Source organism: Bemisia tabaci, chromosome 9, assembly GCF_918797505.1.
Source record: "Bemisia tabaci chromosome 9, PGI_BMITA_v3".
Taxonomy (NCBI): domain Eukaryota; kingdom Metazoa; phylum Arthropoda; class Insecta; order Hemiptera; family Aleyrodidae; genus Bemisia; species Bemisia tabaci.
In genome coordinates, this window is record NC_092801.1 from 41218061 (window position 1) to 41236647 (window position 18587).

Here is an 18587-nt window from a genome sequence, read left to right on the forward strand (position 1 = left end):
GTTAATTTGTTCGCTCGTTAAAAGCCCCTTGTCTATGTCAGTGCACACTGACATCGATCGAGCCAGAGGGAACGCACGGTCGATATGTGACCGTCACTCAGGGGACGACATCTGGGATTTTTTGGCGATGCGCGTTTAAATAGGAGATAACATTTTAGGCCACATATGACCCAAACTTCGGGTCCCACGTACGAGTTTTTTTCTCCGTGTAGAGTGCCATATATTTAAAGTTTACAAACGTGGAAATTTCCACATCTCATCCACATTGGCATCCACATTGGTTCGGTATGAGGGGCTCAAAATGACAACAGAAACTGTTTTATTTAGATACGAAAATTTTAACATAGGTAATCAGCACATGAAGGGAATTCACGATCCGACGCTGCTAGGTAAACCACGCACCTCGACGAGGCGGTGTATTGTGAACGTACACGGAGAAAAAAACTTCGTGCGTGGGACCCGAAGTTTAGGTCATATGGATCTGTGAAGTTTTCGGATTGAGCATCTGAACACTTTCGGTCCAGCTGCTGAGGTTTTGATCACACATCTGAAACTTCAGTTCTTACATCTAAAGTACTTCGGTTTTCACATCCGAAAACTTCGGTTCTCACAACCGAAAAACTTCGGTTCTCACACCTGAAGACTTCAGACGTAAGAACTGAAGTTTCAGATGTGTGATCCGAACCTCGACAGCTAGACCTAAAGTGTTCAGATGCTCAATCCGAAAACTTCAGAGATCCATATGACCCAAACTTCGGGTCCTACGTACGAGTTTTTTTCTCCGTGTAGAGTGCCATATATTTAAAGTTTACAAACGTGGAAATTTCCACATCTCATCCACATTGGCAAGATGCAGCGGAAAAGCAGATTGAGGTTAGGTAGGTATATTTGGGCTCCCACCACCTCCGGCCTTCACAACCCGGCCCGTGCGCTTTACGCAGGTTCATTGGCGGCCATTCTAGACGTGTAGTGCGTTTGTTTAAGAAATAGATATCATTTTAAGCCACATCCGCCATCTTGGATTTCTGAATTTTCAAAATTTGACCCGAAATTCGAGTTTCCCGTCCGAAAATACTCCCCGATGCCAAGTTTCACCAAGATCGGCTGGCCAGGAGCCGAGATAGCATTTTAGGCCATGTCCGCCATCTTCGATTTCTGAATTTTCAAAATTTGACCCGAAATTCGAATTTCCCGTCCGAAAATACCCCCTGATACCAAGTTTCACCAAGATCGGCTGGATAGGGGCCGAGGTAGCATTTTAGGCCATGTCCGCCATCTTGGATTTCTGAATTTTCAAAATTTGACCCGAAATTCAAGTTTCCCGTCCGAAAATACCCCCTGATACCAAGTTTCACCAAGATCAGCTGGATAGGGGCCGAAATAGCATTTTAGGCCATGTCCGCCATCTTGGATTTCTGAATTTTCAAAATTTGACCCGAAATTCAAGTTTCCCGTCCGAAAATACCCCCTGATACCAAGTTTCACCAAGATCAGCTGGATAGGGGCCGAAATAGCATTTTAGGCCATGTCCGCCATCTTGGATTTCTGAATTTTCAAAATTTGACCCGAAATTCGAATTTCCCGTCCGAAAATACCCTTTGATACCAAGTTTCACCAAGATCGGCTGGATAGGGGCCGAGATAGCATTTTAGGCCATGTCCGCCATCTTGGATTTCTGAATTTTCAAAATTTGACCCGAAATTCATGTTTCCCGTCCAAAAATACCCCCCGGTACTAAATTTCACCAAGTTTCCACCAAGCTTCGCCGCGCGCGCGTCAATCAAGTGATTCAAGTGGAGATAGCGCCTTTTGATTTAATTCGGAATCCGGGTTAGCGCATTAAATCAAAGGGAATTACAGATAGTTCCTTTTGATTTTATTCGTAATCGCTGATTCCCTGTTTTGCGATTTTTCAGGGGCTGATTCCAGGGGATGAAATTAGTATTTTGGGGGCATATTTACGTGTGAGAGCAGCCTATTAACTGGAGAATCCAGATCCGTTGAAAACTGAAATTTGGAAATTTGGCGCTTAGTTCCCTTTCGTATAAATACGTCCAACTGACAATAATGAACGTAGATTATAGATAGTACTAGTTAAATATACTTATTTCTGCCAAATAGAATTATGTGCATTGAAACATGAACTCTGAGACTTATAAGAATATATGCATAACAGGGTTTGAGTCATAATGCACGTAATTCCGTTTAGCAGAAATACAGCGAATTTTTCTTTACTTCTACCTAAAGTAAGATTTTGAAAATAAGGCGAGTTTATCCTTCGTACTTGCTTACTTGTTACATAAATGCTTTCGACTAATCTTTCCTGGATAATCTTGTTGATCGGAAAAACCTGAAATAAATTTAGTTGGGCTGATATCCTTTTGCTGGAGGGCATTCGCTTATCATGAAAAATTTTAGGATAATATGAGAGTCATATGTTCGACACAACTCGGATGGTTTTCAAAACGATCCAAAAAATTCATCATTGCCAGGAGGATATCCTATAAATCGCACAAATCTGCTGAGTGTACTTTTTATCGGTTCTCATGGCTAACTTTAAAATTGACGTTTATTTATTTCAATGCCAAATATTTTCGTCATTTTCATCACCAAAAGAACATTTTTCTCTGAATTTTGTTTTGATTATTGAATTTTCATTGAATTACGTAGCCACTAAATAAATCTATTCTATCCAAAAAAGACCGTCCATAAACTGCGTCACCCATGTGTTTCAATTTTTCGGACCCCTCCCCTCATCATGTGCAACCGCCATCCACTGCTAGACCCTTTAAAAATTACGTCATCCTTAGCGTATCCCACCCCCCCCCCCCCCCACTTTTAGGGGAATAACGCAGAAAATCGATAAAAATCAGTATATATTGTAGAATTTCAAGCAGGCATTTTCAGCCCTTTTGCCTTCTGGCAAAAGGGCTGGCAAAAGGCTCTTTTGCCTTACGTCATCCTTAGCTTGATGCCCCTTCCTTCCTCTTCACCTATCGCCATTTACCGCCAGAGGCTCTCCCCCCCATCTTCTACTTGGGTGACGTAATTTATGGACGGTCTCTAAGTTATCTACAACGGGCTTCAAGCCGCTTTAATAGACGCAGCTTCACGGAAAAATTGAATGTTGCTTTGGCGTTTATAATGCACTAAAAAGAAACTCCGGCCGCACTTACGGGCTATATATACATACCGTCTGCATTCCGGGCTCAGAGGCCGAAAGTTCCGGGCGGAGCACCCGGAGCAGTTTAAATTACGGCTCCAGCACCCGGAACTTTCGGCCTCTGAGTCCGGAACGGACGGTATGTCTACATAGCCCGTAACATTTCTTTCAGTGTGTGTTACTGACGAGTATATAAGTGCTGATTTTACAAAAAAAGAAAAAAAAAGAAAAAAAAATGCCAGGTGAACTTCGTCCATGGTTGCATGAACAAATTCAATGTCGAGTTAGCATTTTTTTTTGTGCTGGTTGCACGCTCAAACTTCCATCAATTTCCGATCAAATGGACGTATTTATACGAAAGGGAACTAAGCGCCAAATTTCCAAATTTCAGTTTTCAACGGATCTGGATTCTCCAGTTAATAGGCTGCTCTCACACGTAAATATGCCCCCAAAATACTAATTTCATCCCCTGGAATCAGCCCCTGAAAAATCGCAAAACAGGGAATCAGCGATTACGAATAAAATCAAAAGGAACTATCTGTAATTCCCTTTGATTTAATGCGCTAACCCGGATTCCGAATTAAATCAAAAGGCGCTATCTCCACTTGAATCACTTGATTGACGCGCGCGCGGCGAAGCTTGGTGGAAACTTGGTGAAATTTAGTACCGGGGGGTATTTTTGGACGGGAAACATGAATTTCGGGTCAAATTTTGAAAATTCAGAAATCCAAGATGGCGGACATGGCCTAAAATGCTATCTCGGCCCCTATCCAGCCGATCTTGGTGAAACTTGGTATCAAAGGGTATTTTCGGACGGGAAATTCGAATTTCGGGTCAAATTTTGAAAATTCAGAAATCCAAGATGGCGGACATGGCCTAAAATGCTATTTCGGCCCCTATCCAGCTGATCTTGGTGAAACTTGGTATCAGGGGGTATTTTCGGACGGGAAACTTGAATTTCGGGTCAAATTTTGAAAATTCAGAAATCCAAGATGGCGGACATGGCCTAAAATGCTATTTCGGCCCCTATCCAGCTGATCTTGGTGAAACTTGGTATCAGGGGGTATTTTCGGACGGGAAACTTGAATTTCGGGTCAAATTTTGAAAATTCAGAAATCCAAGATGGCGGACATGGCCTAAAATGCTACCTCGGCCCCTATCCAGCCGATCTTGGTGAAACTTGGTATCAGGGGGTATTTTCGGACGGGAAATTCGAATTTCGGGTCAAATTTTGAAAATTCAGAAATCGAAGATGGCGGACATGGCCTAAAATGCTATCTCGGCTCCTGGCCAGCCGATCTTGGTGAAACTTGGCATCGGGGAGTATTTTCGGACGGGAAACTCGAATTTCGGGTCAAATTTTGAAAATTCAGAAATCCAAGATGGCGGATGTGGCTTAAAATGATATCTATTTCTTAAACAAACGCACTACACGTCTAGAATGGCCGCCAATGAACCTGCGTAAAGCGCACGGGCCGGGTTGTGAAGGCCGGAGGTGGTGGGAGCCCAAATATACCTACCTAACCTCAATCTGCTTTTCCGCTGCATCTTGCCAATGTGGATGAGATGTGGAAATTTCCACGTTTGTAAACTTTAAATATATGGCACTCTACACGGAGAAAAAAACTCGTACGTGGGACCCGAAGTTTGGGTCATATGGATCTCTGAAGTTTTCGGATTGAGCATCTGAACACTTTAGGTCTAGCTGTCGAGGTTCGGATCACACATCTGAAACTTCAGTTCTTACGTCTGAAGTCTTCAGGTGTGAGAACCGAAGTTTTTCGGTTGTGAGAACCGAAGTTTTCGGATGTGAAAACCGAAGTACTTTAGATGTAAGAACTGAAGTTTCAGATGTGTGATCAAAACCTCAGCAGCTGGACCGAAAGTGTTCAGATGCTCAATCCGAAAACTTCACAGATCCATATGACCTAAACTTCGGGTCCCACGCACGAAGTTTTTTTCTCCGTGTACGTTCACAATACACCGCCTCGTCGAGGTGCGTGGTTTACCTAGCAGCGTCGGATCGTGAATTCCCTTCATGTGCTGATTACCTATGTTAAAATTTTCGTATCTAAATAAAACAGTTTCTGTTGTCATTTTGAGCCCCTCATACCGAACCAATGTGGATGCCAATGTGGATGAGATGTGGAAATTTCCACGTTTGTAAACTTTAAATATATGGCACTCTACACGGAGAAAAAAACTCGTACGTGGGACCCGAAGTTTGGGTCATATGTGGCCTAAAATGTTATCTCCTATTTAAACGCGCATCGCCAAAAAATCCCAGATGTCGTCCCCTGAGTGACGGTCACATATCGACCGTGCGTTCCCTCTGGCTCGATCGATGTCAGTGTGCACTGACATAGACAAGGGGCTTTTAACGAGCGAACAAATTAACGAACCCATCGGAATCACTTAATTTTCATTAAAATCACTGTTGGGTACTTTATTGGAATCGGAACAGTATTTAGAAATTCATGAGTATTAAGAGCGCGCTGGAAGGATTACGTGGTCAAAAGCGTGATCGTCACCTAGGGGTTCGTCAGGCCCCATCTTGACTTGCTCGGAGACGCGAGTTTAAATGGGAGCTCAGAATACGCAACTTCGAACTTGTTTTCCGTGGGTTAATAATGTTTCAAAAAATCGGAGAAAATTCCAGCGAACTGTGCGTACTCAATCCTCCAAAAAAATGCAAAAATTAAAAATTACTGAATAACCTCATTGTTAAAATTTTAAACTCCGAAATGGCGGATGTGGCCTTCAACAATAGCTCAATGCCTGAATCGTTTGTGTGAAGTTCGGTATGAGGGGCTCAAAATGACAACAGAAACTGTTTTATTTAGATACGAAAATTTTAACATAGGTAATCAGCACATGAAGGGAATTCACGATCCGACGCTGCTAGGTAAACCACGCACCTCGACGAGGCGGTGTATTGTGAACGTACACGGAGAAAAAAACTTCGTGCGTGGGACCCGAAGTTTAGGTCATATGGATCTGTGAAGTTTTCGGATTGAGCATCTGAACACTTTCGGTCCAGCTGCTGAGGTTTTGATCACACATCTGAAACTTCAGTTCTTACATCTAAAGTACTTCGGTTTTCACATCCGAAAACTTCGGTTCTCACAACCGAAAAACTTCGGTTCTCACACCTGAAGACTTCAGACGTAAGAACTGAAGTTTCAGATGTGTGATCCGAACCTCGACAGCTAGACCTAAAGTGTTCAGATGCTCAATCCGAAAACTTCAGAGATCCATATGACCCAAACTTCGGGTCCCACGTACGAGTTTTTTTCTCCGTGTAGAGTGCCATATATTTAAAGTTTACAAACGTGGAAATTTCCACATCTCATCCACATTGGCAAGATGCAGCGGGAAAGCAGATTGAGGTTAGGTAGGTATATTTGGGCTCCCACCACCTCCGGCCTTCACAACCCGGCCCGTGCGCTTTACGCAGGTTCATTGGCGGCCATTCTAGACGTGTAGTGCGTTTGTTTAAGAAATAGATATCATTTTAAGCCACATCCGCCATCTTGGATTTCTGAATTTTCAAAATTTGACCCGAAATTCGAGTTTCCCGTCCGAAAATACTCCCCGATGCCAAGTTTCACCAAGATCGGCTGGCCAGGAGCCGAGATAGCATTTTAGGCCATGTCCGCCATCTTCGATTTCTGAATTTTCAAAATTTGACCCGAAATTCGAATTTCCCGTCCGAAAATACCCCCTGATACCAAGTTTCACCAAGATCGGCTGGATAGGGGCCGAGATAGCATTTTAGGCCATGTCCGCCATCTTGGATTTCTGAATTTTCAAAATTTGACCCGAAATTCGAGTTTCCCGTCCGAAAATACCCCCTGATACCAAGTTTCACCAAGATCAGCTGGATAGGGGCCGAGATAGCATTTTAGGCCATGTCCGCCATCTTGGATTTCTGAATTTTCAAAATTTGACCCGAAATTCGAGTTTCCCATGCGAAAATACCCCTTGATACCAAGTTTCACCAAGATCGGCTGGATAGGGGCCGAGATAGCATTTTAGGCCATGTCCGCCATCTTGGATTTCTGAATTTTCAAAATTTGACCCGAAATTCGAGTTTCCCGTCCAAAAATACCCCCCGGTACCAAATTTCACCAAGTTTCCACCAAGCTTCGCCGCGCGCGCGTCAATCAAGTGATTCAAGTGGAGATAGCGCCTTTTGATTTAATTCGGAATCCGGGTTAGCGCATTAAATCAAATGGACCTACGTGCAAAAATCCCCTATATCTCGCTTAATATGCATTTTTTCCTAATTTTGGCAACGTACGTAATTAGAGGAACTCTTCAGCTTTCAAACAAGCTAAAGTAAACCAAAATCGGTCCATTAGTACGGAAACGCCAATTGTTTTAGTCAAACTTGCTTTACTGAGAAGTTTGGAAATGGCGTTTAGCGCCTTTTCGCATAAATACGTCCAAATGGTGACTGGTGCGCACCATCTACCATCAAATTTCTGCTGCCTGCAAAAATTTGATGGTAGATGATGGAGCTGTGGAGCTCATCCTTCATCTGATTTCCACACAACCGTGCTTGTTTCGTGCTTATTTCAATCAACACACTGTTTTAATTAATTTTACTCATCAATCTAGATAACTCTCGATCGCCATCTTGGTCATAATTTTGATCGGAATTTGACGGAAATTTGAGCGTGTGACTAGGCCATTTGGATGTAAACTCAAAATTTGACACATGTCGCACATTCAATAGCATACATGCTTAATCAACATTCAATTTTTCCCGTGTTATTCATTCGAAATTCTTCCAACAAAATCGCAGAAGAGCTGAAAAGGTAGTAGCGGATCCAACTCCAAGTGAGCGCGAAGGATGATGTCAACGAAACCAGCGCGGTGAAAAGTGCGCGAGTGATACCTATGATGTCAGTGGCCCTCGGGCGCCGGAATCCGAGCCAGCATGGAAGATGAAATCCTGACGGACCACTCGCAGCCGCAGATCGGGGCGGCCGGCGGCGGCGGCGGCGGGGGCGGGGACGCCCACGGGAACAACGGGCGCCCCTCCTCGCCCAAGGTCAAGATCGGCGGGCACCACGTCATCGAGTCGGTGCGGGGCGCCCTCTCCAGCGGGGAGTCCGAGAGCCCGCCGGCCCGCTCCCCCAAGAAGAAGAAGACCCCCAAGAAGTCCTCGCCCCTCCTCGAGGACACCCCCGGCAGGGAGAACTGGAAGCTCAAGAGGGATGGGGCCAGCGCTGCCGCTGCCGCGCCTCCCGGCGGCGGGGGCGGGGGCGGCCTTTTCGGGCGCCACAAGAGTTTGGCCGTGGGCGAGAGCGGGATTTTGTCGCTCTTAAATGGACCATGGATCAAGGATCATAAATGTAAGTATTCAAGTTTTTACTGCCTGGCGCCATACTGTTCTTCGACCAGAAGCCGATCCAGCAATTTGGCAACACTGGGTTTCCTTCATTTAAACCCATGTCAAGTAATCGATTATAGTCGGAGCATCTGGCTCCTCCAAGATTCGATACATTTCCGTGGGCTTACATGGAGGAAACCTGGTGTTGCCGAATTGCCCACCGAATAACCATGATATGATCATGATGAGATTGGTAAATAAAGCGATGGACAAAAAGGACGAGGAGAAGATGAAGCTTTCTCAGTGGTTGAAACGGGTTGTTGTTATAGATTAAGGGGACGAATTATGGAAAAATCAATGGTTTAACGTGGGTTATACCTTTAGTCATAGTCTACCATTTACCGCATTTGTCCATTGCAACCACCCTCCACCAACATTAGGATTGCTCCATTTTCCCCTTGTCATCTTTGTCTATAGCTTTGTCCATCAAAATTTTTGTTTTCTATAATCAGTTCCAGACCCAGTGAAACAATCCACTGTAGCCATTAGAAACAGAGCTGATGTAAGAAAAGTTCCCCGCATGGCATTCCGATTCCTAACAGTAATACTTCTTCAACAGTGTGGATCCTTCATTAATTTGAACAACTGAATTTATTCCTAGGCAGAAATAAATTTCCCCCGCACTATAAAAACATATGCACTAGAAAAATTGCGGGATTTAAATGAATTCAACGTGATTTCATAACGACCAGTAAGACACCTCAAAAAACAAGCAGATGGACCCGAAGATCCCCAAATGTCATTATAATATTCCGAGAGACCTTAACGCCAGAGTAGGAAAGTTAGCTAATCGATCTCTCGCGCTGGAACTGCTAATGAAAGTACTAAAACTTCAGATTACGTTTGATTAAGTTGGACAATATTTCGAAAAGCATATTTTTGGAGACTTAACGTGAACGCGGAGTCAAATAGTTACCCATTCGGTCTCCCGTTTTACAAAAACTGAAAATTAGGAGGCAAAGACATTGGCGGATTCATCGCCAAAAAAAAAGTGATGCTGATTCTACATTCATGGATGTAAAAAATGTACGACAACTCACAAAATGCTGAATAAACCGCTACAGCAGTTCCCTCATTAGCAATGTCAAGATGTAAAACTAGGTACGACTCGTCCTAAAAGCCGCTCAAATATAGTTACGTCTTTTCGTTAGACAAACGGCGGATTTTTCTTTCTCTATCGCTCTGTCTATCTATTTCAATAATGAACTTGCATGTGATCTTGGGAGCAATATCCCGAGCAGTCGGCGCTCTGCAGACACAATCAGAGAAGTGAGTTTGCGCGGTTGCGGTGGTCTTGCTGCGCGTCTCCGACCCGGTTGCGTCTCCGTCGCGCATCCGTAGGCGCACGCATGCGCATGCGCACCGTCTGACGTCATGCTGCCGTAACTCACGGCCCAAGCCACTCGCGGCTCCCGCGTGGAAGCACCGTTTTTATCAGAGGAAAATGAATGGACTGAGTCCTAGGAAAAAGACTCGTTTTCTCTACCGAGGAAGAATCGCAACATACACTGAAAAAAATTCTCGGCGTTTTTACCAAGGTCCGTTGGTACCTTTACCATCTCATTTTTTTTTACCAATTATTGGTAATTTTACCAAGACAGACTGCTAAGCTTACCTAAAAACCGGTATTTTTACTGTCTTTTTCAGGTAAGAATACCACTTTAATTGGTAATCAATTCCCGGTAACTTTGCCATTTCATCTCGGTAATTTTACCACAGTCGATAAAAAATATTGGCGTTTTTACCAAGGTTTAGTAAAATTACCGAGAAATTTCTATAATTTTACTGAGATTTCTCGGTAAAATTACCAATTCCATAAATGGTAATTTTACCAAAAAAAAAAAGTGGGATCAAATAGAACCCTGGATTCTTGGTAATTTTGCCCTTTCTTAGTAAATACACCGAGATTTTTTTTTTCAGTGTAGAACAATTTACGTCACGGGTCAAAATGTGTGCATCGCCTGGAAGTCCTCATAAAAGCACCCTATTTGCACTCCGCAGATGTTAGAGTAGAAGTTTTGAAAACAATTCCGATCGATTAATTCATAAGACACACCAAACACCATAACTGTGATTAAATGTTAAATTACCGAGGGTATTATCATTAAACCGAGCGCATATAATCTCCGGAACAGCTCCCGTCAAATTCTATCCGCAAGGATTACAAAACCCAACAATTTCAAGCTCGTTGACTCCCTCACCACACCGTCCGGTCGTCAGGAATTCATTGCTAATTGGATCGTGTAACGAGAGCCCAACATATTCGGATCCCACAAAAATTCCTCCCGCATACGATCTACCATGCTAAGAAAAAACGCCGTATGACCATTCAAAAGTTGCCAAATTTCCTACAGTGAAATACTTATTTCGAAGGAGAGACATGGATATTTTTTTTTTTGAATTCTCTAGATAATTTAGATCTAATTGTGAATTAAATTCTCCGAAAAATTGGATAAAAAAGATTTACAGACTTCCCTAAAAATTCATATTTTAACCCAGGAAATTTGGCAACGCCTGATGGTTCATACGGCATTTTCCCTTAGCCACGACAGCGAAGTACCCAGCATTGTGTTTCGTTACTCAATCCAAACGTCCACGAGTCACAAATGGAGGGAGGGGGCGGGGGGAGGAGGTTGGCGAGACCACCGGCTTCTGCTCTGCAGAAAGAAAGCTCTGATAGCGGGGGAGGGGGGCTGGGGTTGGGCGTCTTAATGGATTTATCAATGAGCGGTGTGGAGGAGTAGAATAGTTTACACTCGCGGGAGTTGAGAGCAAACATCCGAGGTGCACCGGAGCAGAGCGGGACTGCTGAGTTACCGGCTTCTGTTCCAGGTGAAACCGCTCGACTCGTCCTTATCCAACTGATGCATCGCCACTTGATCCAAGCTCGTGAGTTCAATTGAGGAGTGGGGGGCCTTATGAAAATTTTTAAGTATTCTCTACACTGAAAAAAAAATCTCGGTGTATTTACTAAGAAAATGGTAAAATTACCAAGAATTCAGGGTTCCATTTGATCCCAGTTTTTTCTTGGTAAAATTACCATTTATGGAATTGGCAGTTTTACCTAGAAATCTCGGTAGAATTATTGAACTTTCTTGGTAATTTTACTGGACCTTGGTAAAAATGCCAATATTTGTCATCGACTGTGGGAGAATTACCGAGATAAAATGGCAAAGTTACCGGGAATTGATTACCCATAAAAGTGGTATTCTTACCTGAAAAAACAGTAAAAATACCGGCTTGTAGGTAAGCTTACCAGTTTGTCTTGGTAAAATTGCTAATGATTGGTAAAAAAAGTGAGATGGTAAAGGTACCAACGGACCTTGGTAAAAACGCCAAGAATTGTTTTTCAGTGTATAAAGAATTGACCTCTAGGACAAGGTACGAAGTTACGCATGCTGATACATATTCTCCACCAAAATTTAACGCAGAACACGAATCTTGCGACGAAAATGACTGAAATTGACGCATAATTAAAATATTAATGTTTCTTGACGCGTGAGTTCAAACCTCCCGCTCAATAAAACACAATGGTCTGCGTACGCTAGATTTTTGACACGGAACCACCAATATTTAAAAATATACACATTTTATGATTATTCTCCTTTGATAAATTGATACATATTTTTTTTTCCCATCAATTTAAATGAGAATAATCAATGCAGAGAGTGCTAACATTTCAAAATCATGAGTTAAAAAACGCTGACTATGCGAGTATCAATATTAAACCCTAACAGAGCAGAGCGGCGTGCTGCCAGCGCGAGAGGCTCACTGGCGCCTACAAACCTAAGTGGATACTTCACGCATTGCACAATGCTTGAAGTATCCACTTAGGTTTGTAGGCGCCAATGCGCGCTTCGCGCTGGCCGCCCGCCCGCCGTGCGGCGGCGCCTGAAGCTACTATTTCACAACAGAAAAGTTGCACAGTATTATACGAAAATGAACGTATTAGGAATGACAGGCATCCTCTAAAAGTACAGATCTTTCCTCGCAAAATAAATCAAGATACTTCTCGTACACTGGAAAAATCCAAGAGCCTTTAGCTGAGGCAAATAAAGAGGTTTATCCGGTTCAGGTATGACAAGGTGGGAATTTCTTAAAAGATAATTAAGTCATGTTATACCAAAGAGGTGTAGAGAGTTTTAGTGAATTTTGTCTCATGGAATTTACGCTCCCCCATTTTTACCAAGTGTCTCAACTATATATTATTCTCCGTTGGACCAAACAGACAAAACAAAAAAACAAGCAAACCCTCATTCTTCCAAGACATTTTACATTTTCATCCAAAAACGTCGTGGGCAATTGTCGTTTGTATTTACATGTGGGCCAATTAACTTTGGGTCTCAACTGGCACGTGGACCAAAACTCCCGTGCCGAAAAAACGCGTGGACGTAAATTACTGGAAAAAACAGGTGCGCGGACAAAAAATCGTTGACGAAATGTCCTATAACCGAAATGATTGCGGTTTGTATCAATGATTATATTAATGTTTTAATAAAATCAGCAGATCTTATGGCGTCATGAAAATGTGTTCAAGTGTACTTATTTGTGACTTTACTGTATTTTTATTAACGGAATGACACCAGAAATTATTTAAAATTATGTATTCTCTTTGTTTCAGGTAAGCCACGTTATAATGTTATTCACTATGGTCACTTCGTTTGTTTCGTAAGTACTATTTTTGCTCAATAAAACTGCGCCACAACACTTCATTAAAATGAGGCGATGCGAAAAGATATATACATCCTCCGACACGCCGTGGTTTTATGATATCCCGAGTTGAACGAACCGTACTTATCGTCTTCATTATGAGTCTGATCCATATTTCAATCGAAGCAAGGCTCACTCAGCATAAAGTCCACAAAACAGGGCATCGGCTTTCGCAGTAAAGTCTTCTTAATTTTGGTGTGAAATAAATCATAAGATTTTTCTAAACACCCATAATACTGTTAAACCTGGTCATGAACTAAGAACTTCACCGATGCATTAAGGCTTTCAAAATCTAAGTATTCTCAGAAACTACCTATTGAATTTTTAAATATATCATACGTTCTTTACTGCAAATTTTTTTATCCTTATGTTTTCTGTTGGGTATTTTGAGACGAAAATTTTCATGGTTATTCTTTTGGTTACGGGCAAAATGCACGAAACTTTTGCGCCAAAATCACAGTCATAATAATGTGAAAAATTAAAATTTTGCAATCAATTTAACAACCTTGAAATGGGATTACGTTCTCATATGAACAATTATGGAGATATTCAAAATACCGGAATATTATATTTTACGGCGTACTAAAGAAACACACACCAAAATAGCACTAATTTGAAAGCACCTAACTCATGTAAAAGTGAAATCTCCCCCCCTCAATCACTCTCACTTTTCGTTATCAAATGAGCCGTATCTCATCCAAGTCCCAAAATGTCAGACCAGCGCGGCGGTGATGATTTTGCCCTTTACCTTAACACTTAACGCTCAATGTCCGCTCGAACATAAATATGAGATAATTGGTGCATCATGATGGTGATGAGCTAGGATGGGAGGGGGGGCTGTGTTGTGGGCGTTATATCACCTTTGTGCGAAGCGCCCGTAGCGACTTATGCATAGAAAGTGCTCTGCGCGTCTCGATGAAGAGGTTCCCAAGTTCGAATAGACGGAGAAGAGAGGGGGAGAGATGGGGTGTTTAATGGTCCAAGTACCTTGACAGACAATAAATCGGAGATTATCGCTTGTTGCATGGGGCTTGGATAACGATAAGTACGGACCTGGGGATCCATTGAGTGGATCATCAGTAACTTTGCGTGAAATTGTAAGGGCATCAGTTGTACTTGCATAATTAATAAGGCTAAAGGTCATACGAGGCCCTCTGTCGCTATCGGGTTTACGCAAAACAGGGAAGCAATTCAAAAAGTGCACTGGAAAAAAAAAAAACACATTGGATCTAGAGTCCAGACTCTTGAAAACATTGACAAGAAAAAATACTCTTGATTCCTGCTGCTTGAATCAAAACGAAATCCGCTTAAATTGAGAGGCTTGGTTCTTGATTTAGGCTAATTGAATCAAGAGTACTTTTTCTTGTCGATGTTTTTAAGAGTCCGGACTCTAGATCCAATGTGTTTTTTTTTTTCCAGTGTAACACCTATAAACTCAAAACAAAGTAACATTGCGATTGGACTAAAGTGGTATTAAATTCAGCACAGTGAGAATAATAATGAGGATCAGGAATGTTAATTGGCCAATTAAAGTATTTTCGATCTATTCCCAGGGAAAATGCAAAATCAGAATTTCACAAGTCGTAGCAATAATGCAATGCTTCTGTTCCAAATAATTCATAATACGCAGAATGATGATCCCAGAGATCGAACTAAAAGCCAAATTTAAATAAAAACATTATAATTCAACCACACGATGGTAAAGTTACAAGCAAGCAATTCATGAAAGATATGTAAATTCGTAAAAATAACAAAGGCGTCTTATAGACCGAAACGTTAACCTTTGTTATTTTTCTGAAGTTATGTATCTTTCATCAAATGTTCACTTGTAACTTTATCATCATGTAGTTGCATTATCTTCTTTTTATTTAATTTGGCTTTTAGCTCGATCTTTGGATCTTTGAAGAGCAAATGAGTTCAAATAAAATCTAAAACGCTCTTTCGGACATTATTCACCCTTATCTTCTAAAATGTCTCCTAATTAACTATGTTACGAAAGTTTCGCAGAAGTTTAATCGAAAGGCTTGTCATCACTTGAATGTATTAAAACTTCAACTCCTAAGACGCTTTTTCTGATTAAAATTCCCCCAAAATCCTCAAAAACTTGAAAATTAAATCACGCAGTAGTACGCCAGGTGCAAATATGTGAATTGAGGAGGATCGAAAAGAACTCCGAAATTACGACGGCCCAAAGAAAAACTCGAGAATTTGAAGTATAGAAAAAGTACTTTGGCGGCTCACTCATGTGATACTTTTGGAATCGTTACAAATCGTTGTCTAATTAAATTTTGGATATAAATACCGAGCGTATAGGATAATTTTCTTTCCGAGGGCTCATGTAAAAATACTTTCACATTGAGAAACTGCCAGACTATGAAAAAACTATCGAATGACTTTTTGAAATCGCTTTACTTTAAAGTATAAAAGAGCAGTCATATCCTTTTTGCATCATGCTGTGCAAAATCGGAAAGTAATAATGCTAAAGCTTTGATGGGATTCGTGACCAAACTATGAGTAGTCCACCAATCGTCCAACTCCACGCGGTAAAGCTGCCAGTGTTACCCGTGCTTCGCGTCGCACGTCGCATGAAGCGCCTTAGAAAAGCTCCGTATGCAACAACTACTACAGGCGAGAAATGAACGGGCACCAGTAGCTGCTCGATTTGAAGGAGCTTCGATCATCGTCTGTCATCGAAGCAAACTTTTCCATTCCTTCCATCACACGGCAACAAAACGGAAATGTTCAGAAGTTTCATTTCAAACCACCCGGATCGAAGAACTATTTCGCTAAACTGCCGAAACTTCTTGTAATTCCCGCATTCAATGCAGTGAACTTTTGGAAATTTTTAGGTCACTGCAAGGGTTTTGTCGATTGTTTTTGCTCACAGATATTTTAACTTTCAAGGATTGTCGATGGAGAGTTTTCCTTTGACGTAGATTAACGTTACCATTACTGAATTGAATTGAGGGAGATAAACATGTTTATCAAGGTTTCATTTTGACGCAAAATTGCTATTTATTCAAATACCATGATCTGGATTGATTGTAGTGTTTTTCATTTACTTTCACATCATTGACGCCGACGTTATGGGGCCAGGAGGAGGGTAGTTTGGCCCCTCTAGATTTTGAAATAATATTATTTGGCCCCTTCTCTCCCCCGAAAATGTTTGGACTTTAAATATAACCCTAAAATGTATAATGCGATGAAAAGAAGAGAACAATTTGTTGGATTCACACAATTTTAAATGAAAATTTGTCTCATAAGGCATCTAAAAATGCAGTAAATGTCTAAAAAAAACATGTAAAAAATAGGGGTGCCCCCTGCCCCCCACATATTTCTTTTCACGCATCTTCCATTTCCCCCAGACACCCCCCTTGAGTAAAGTTAGGATTGGAGATTATTTTTTCAGGGGCAAGGGCCATCTAGGCCAAAAGAAGAGACAGAAAATTAACAAAAAACCTACAGTATCATCGATTGAACCGATATGATTACTCAACGGTAAAAGCTTACATTTCCCATCCATACTATGGCCTTTATAGGAAGGCAATATTGACTGTCAAAAATGAGCTCGCTGTCTCTAAATGTCCAAATTGCAATCGTGCGGGCTGATTTTTGGATTTGTTCGGTGATAAACGGACGGTTGTTATGGATCAAGGGGAGAAATGATGGACCTACTATTCTGCCATCCAGCGGCGTGGCGTGAATTGCGATATATCGATCGTTATGCCATTTAAACCTATGGAAAAGGATCGATACACAGGGTGCGAACACCTTAATAATCGATTCTTTACCATAGGTTTAAATGGCATAACAATCGATATATCGCAATTCACGCCACGCCACTGTTGCCGTCCACCGAAAAAACGCCGTGCCGTAACTCCATCTTTAAAATTTTGTATATTTTCCAAGCATACTTCTTTATTACAAGAAAGTCAAATCACAACAAGGATTCATTGTTTCATTTTGAGTTCCTAATGCTATGCCAGAGTTTTTGCAAAAAAAATCTAGGACAACTGGACGTATTTCTACCAAACAGACCTATGCGCAGGTGAGAAATATGGGGTGTGCTCTAGAGAACTGCATAAGAAACAATGTGGTCAGTGGGCGTGATTCCTTTTGAAGAATTGGAAAAGCGGAATTTTAAATTGAGCAAACAGAACTATGTGCCAACTGGATATATGAGCCGCGGGCATGGCAAGAGAGCCTTGTGGACAGGGCTCATGAGTTAAAGCGCATCGTCGACGAGCTAAGCGTCGTAATGCGTATCGTTTGTTGCCGCTGACGTCGCACTGGCGCATGGCGCTTTATTATTATCATTCACTCTTCCGCAAAGAGTACTAACGAGCACACGCCATATTTCTCACCTCCACATAGGTCTGTTTGGTAGAAGTACGTCTAGCTAATTGTTATTTTTCTTGTAAGGCGGCATTTTGTCGGAAAACGATTGACAAAATTTTCAATGGCATTTTTGGACGACAGTATAAGGTCTCTCGTGGAGTTATTAATTTGTATTACTTATTCCTCCTTTGTCCATTGCAACTGCCCGCTTCCGCCAATAGGATCGCTCAATTTTCTCTTAGTCCTCTCCGTCTATCGCTTATTTGTGCATCAATTTCTAGACAAAGTTCTTCATGGTAACTCTGGTTGAAACCATCCAGTTGTTTCAAAACGGCGCTATGAGGCCGCGGAGCGCGCAGAGAGGACCTCTCCTCCCTTTTTCCTATTTATATTTAAGGATGGGATGTTATTTATTATCGTTGTTTGGAAAAAGGGCCTCTTCCGGCCTTTGAAGTCCGCGGCGCAAAGTCCGCGTCTCGACGTCTTGGAACGTGCACGTGGTCAGATTCCCGTTGACGTTCAACTTTCGCTGAGCGCACTGAGAGCCAAACCGCGGATAGGATGGGGGTTTCAGGCAGGAGATACGCGGTTTCTTAGAAAGACGCGCGGAGCAGAGCAAGTTGCCCGAGGCCCCGGCATGAGCCGCCGTTGCAGATCCAGAAGCGGCTTCTTCGGATACTCGGCGTGTCGCTGTCGCTTGCGCATGCGCCGCGCATCCCGCCCATCCTTGCCAAGTCGAACCTTGAAAAGCTCTTTAAGTTGGTCGATAGTCGGATGCGGGTATCATAAAATTGTGGAGGACCTATATGGGGAGTACCACTGAAAAAATGTCACTGACAATCTTCAGATTTCAATATAAAACTAAGATAAACAAATATGTTCGTAAATGAGTAATTTATTTAAAAACTAAGTGAAATGCGTGCCTTACAGACGTGTTGTAACACTTATAATAATGAGCAATTCTGGATTTCTGAA

General features: G+C 42.1%; 1 protein-coding gene across 1 annotated transcript in view; it reads left to right on the top strand.

The window, feature by feature from the left end:
• The window catches only part of LOC109036869 (proton channel OtopLc), a 91780-nt gene that overhangs the window by 15650 nt on the left and 57543 nt on the right, over positions 1–18587 (top strand). Inside the window, exon 2 of the mRNA XM_019051276.2 lies at positions 7974–8526. Coding sequence (XP_018906821.2) covers positions 8109–8526 — 418 coding nt within the window. The 5' untranslated portion in view covers positions 7974–8108. The remainder of the gene's footprint in view (positions 1–7973; positions 8527–18587) is intronic.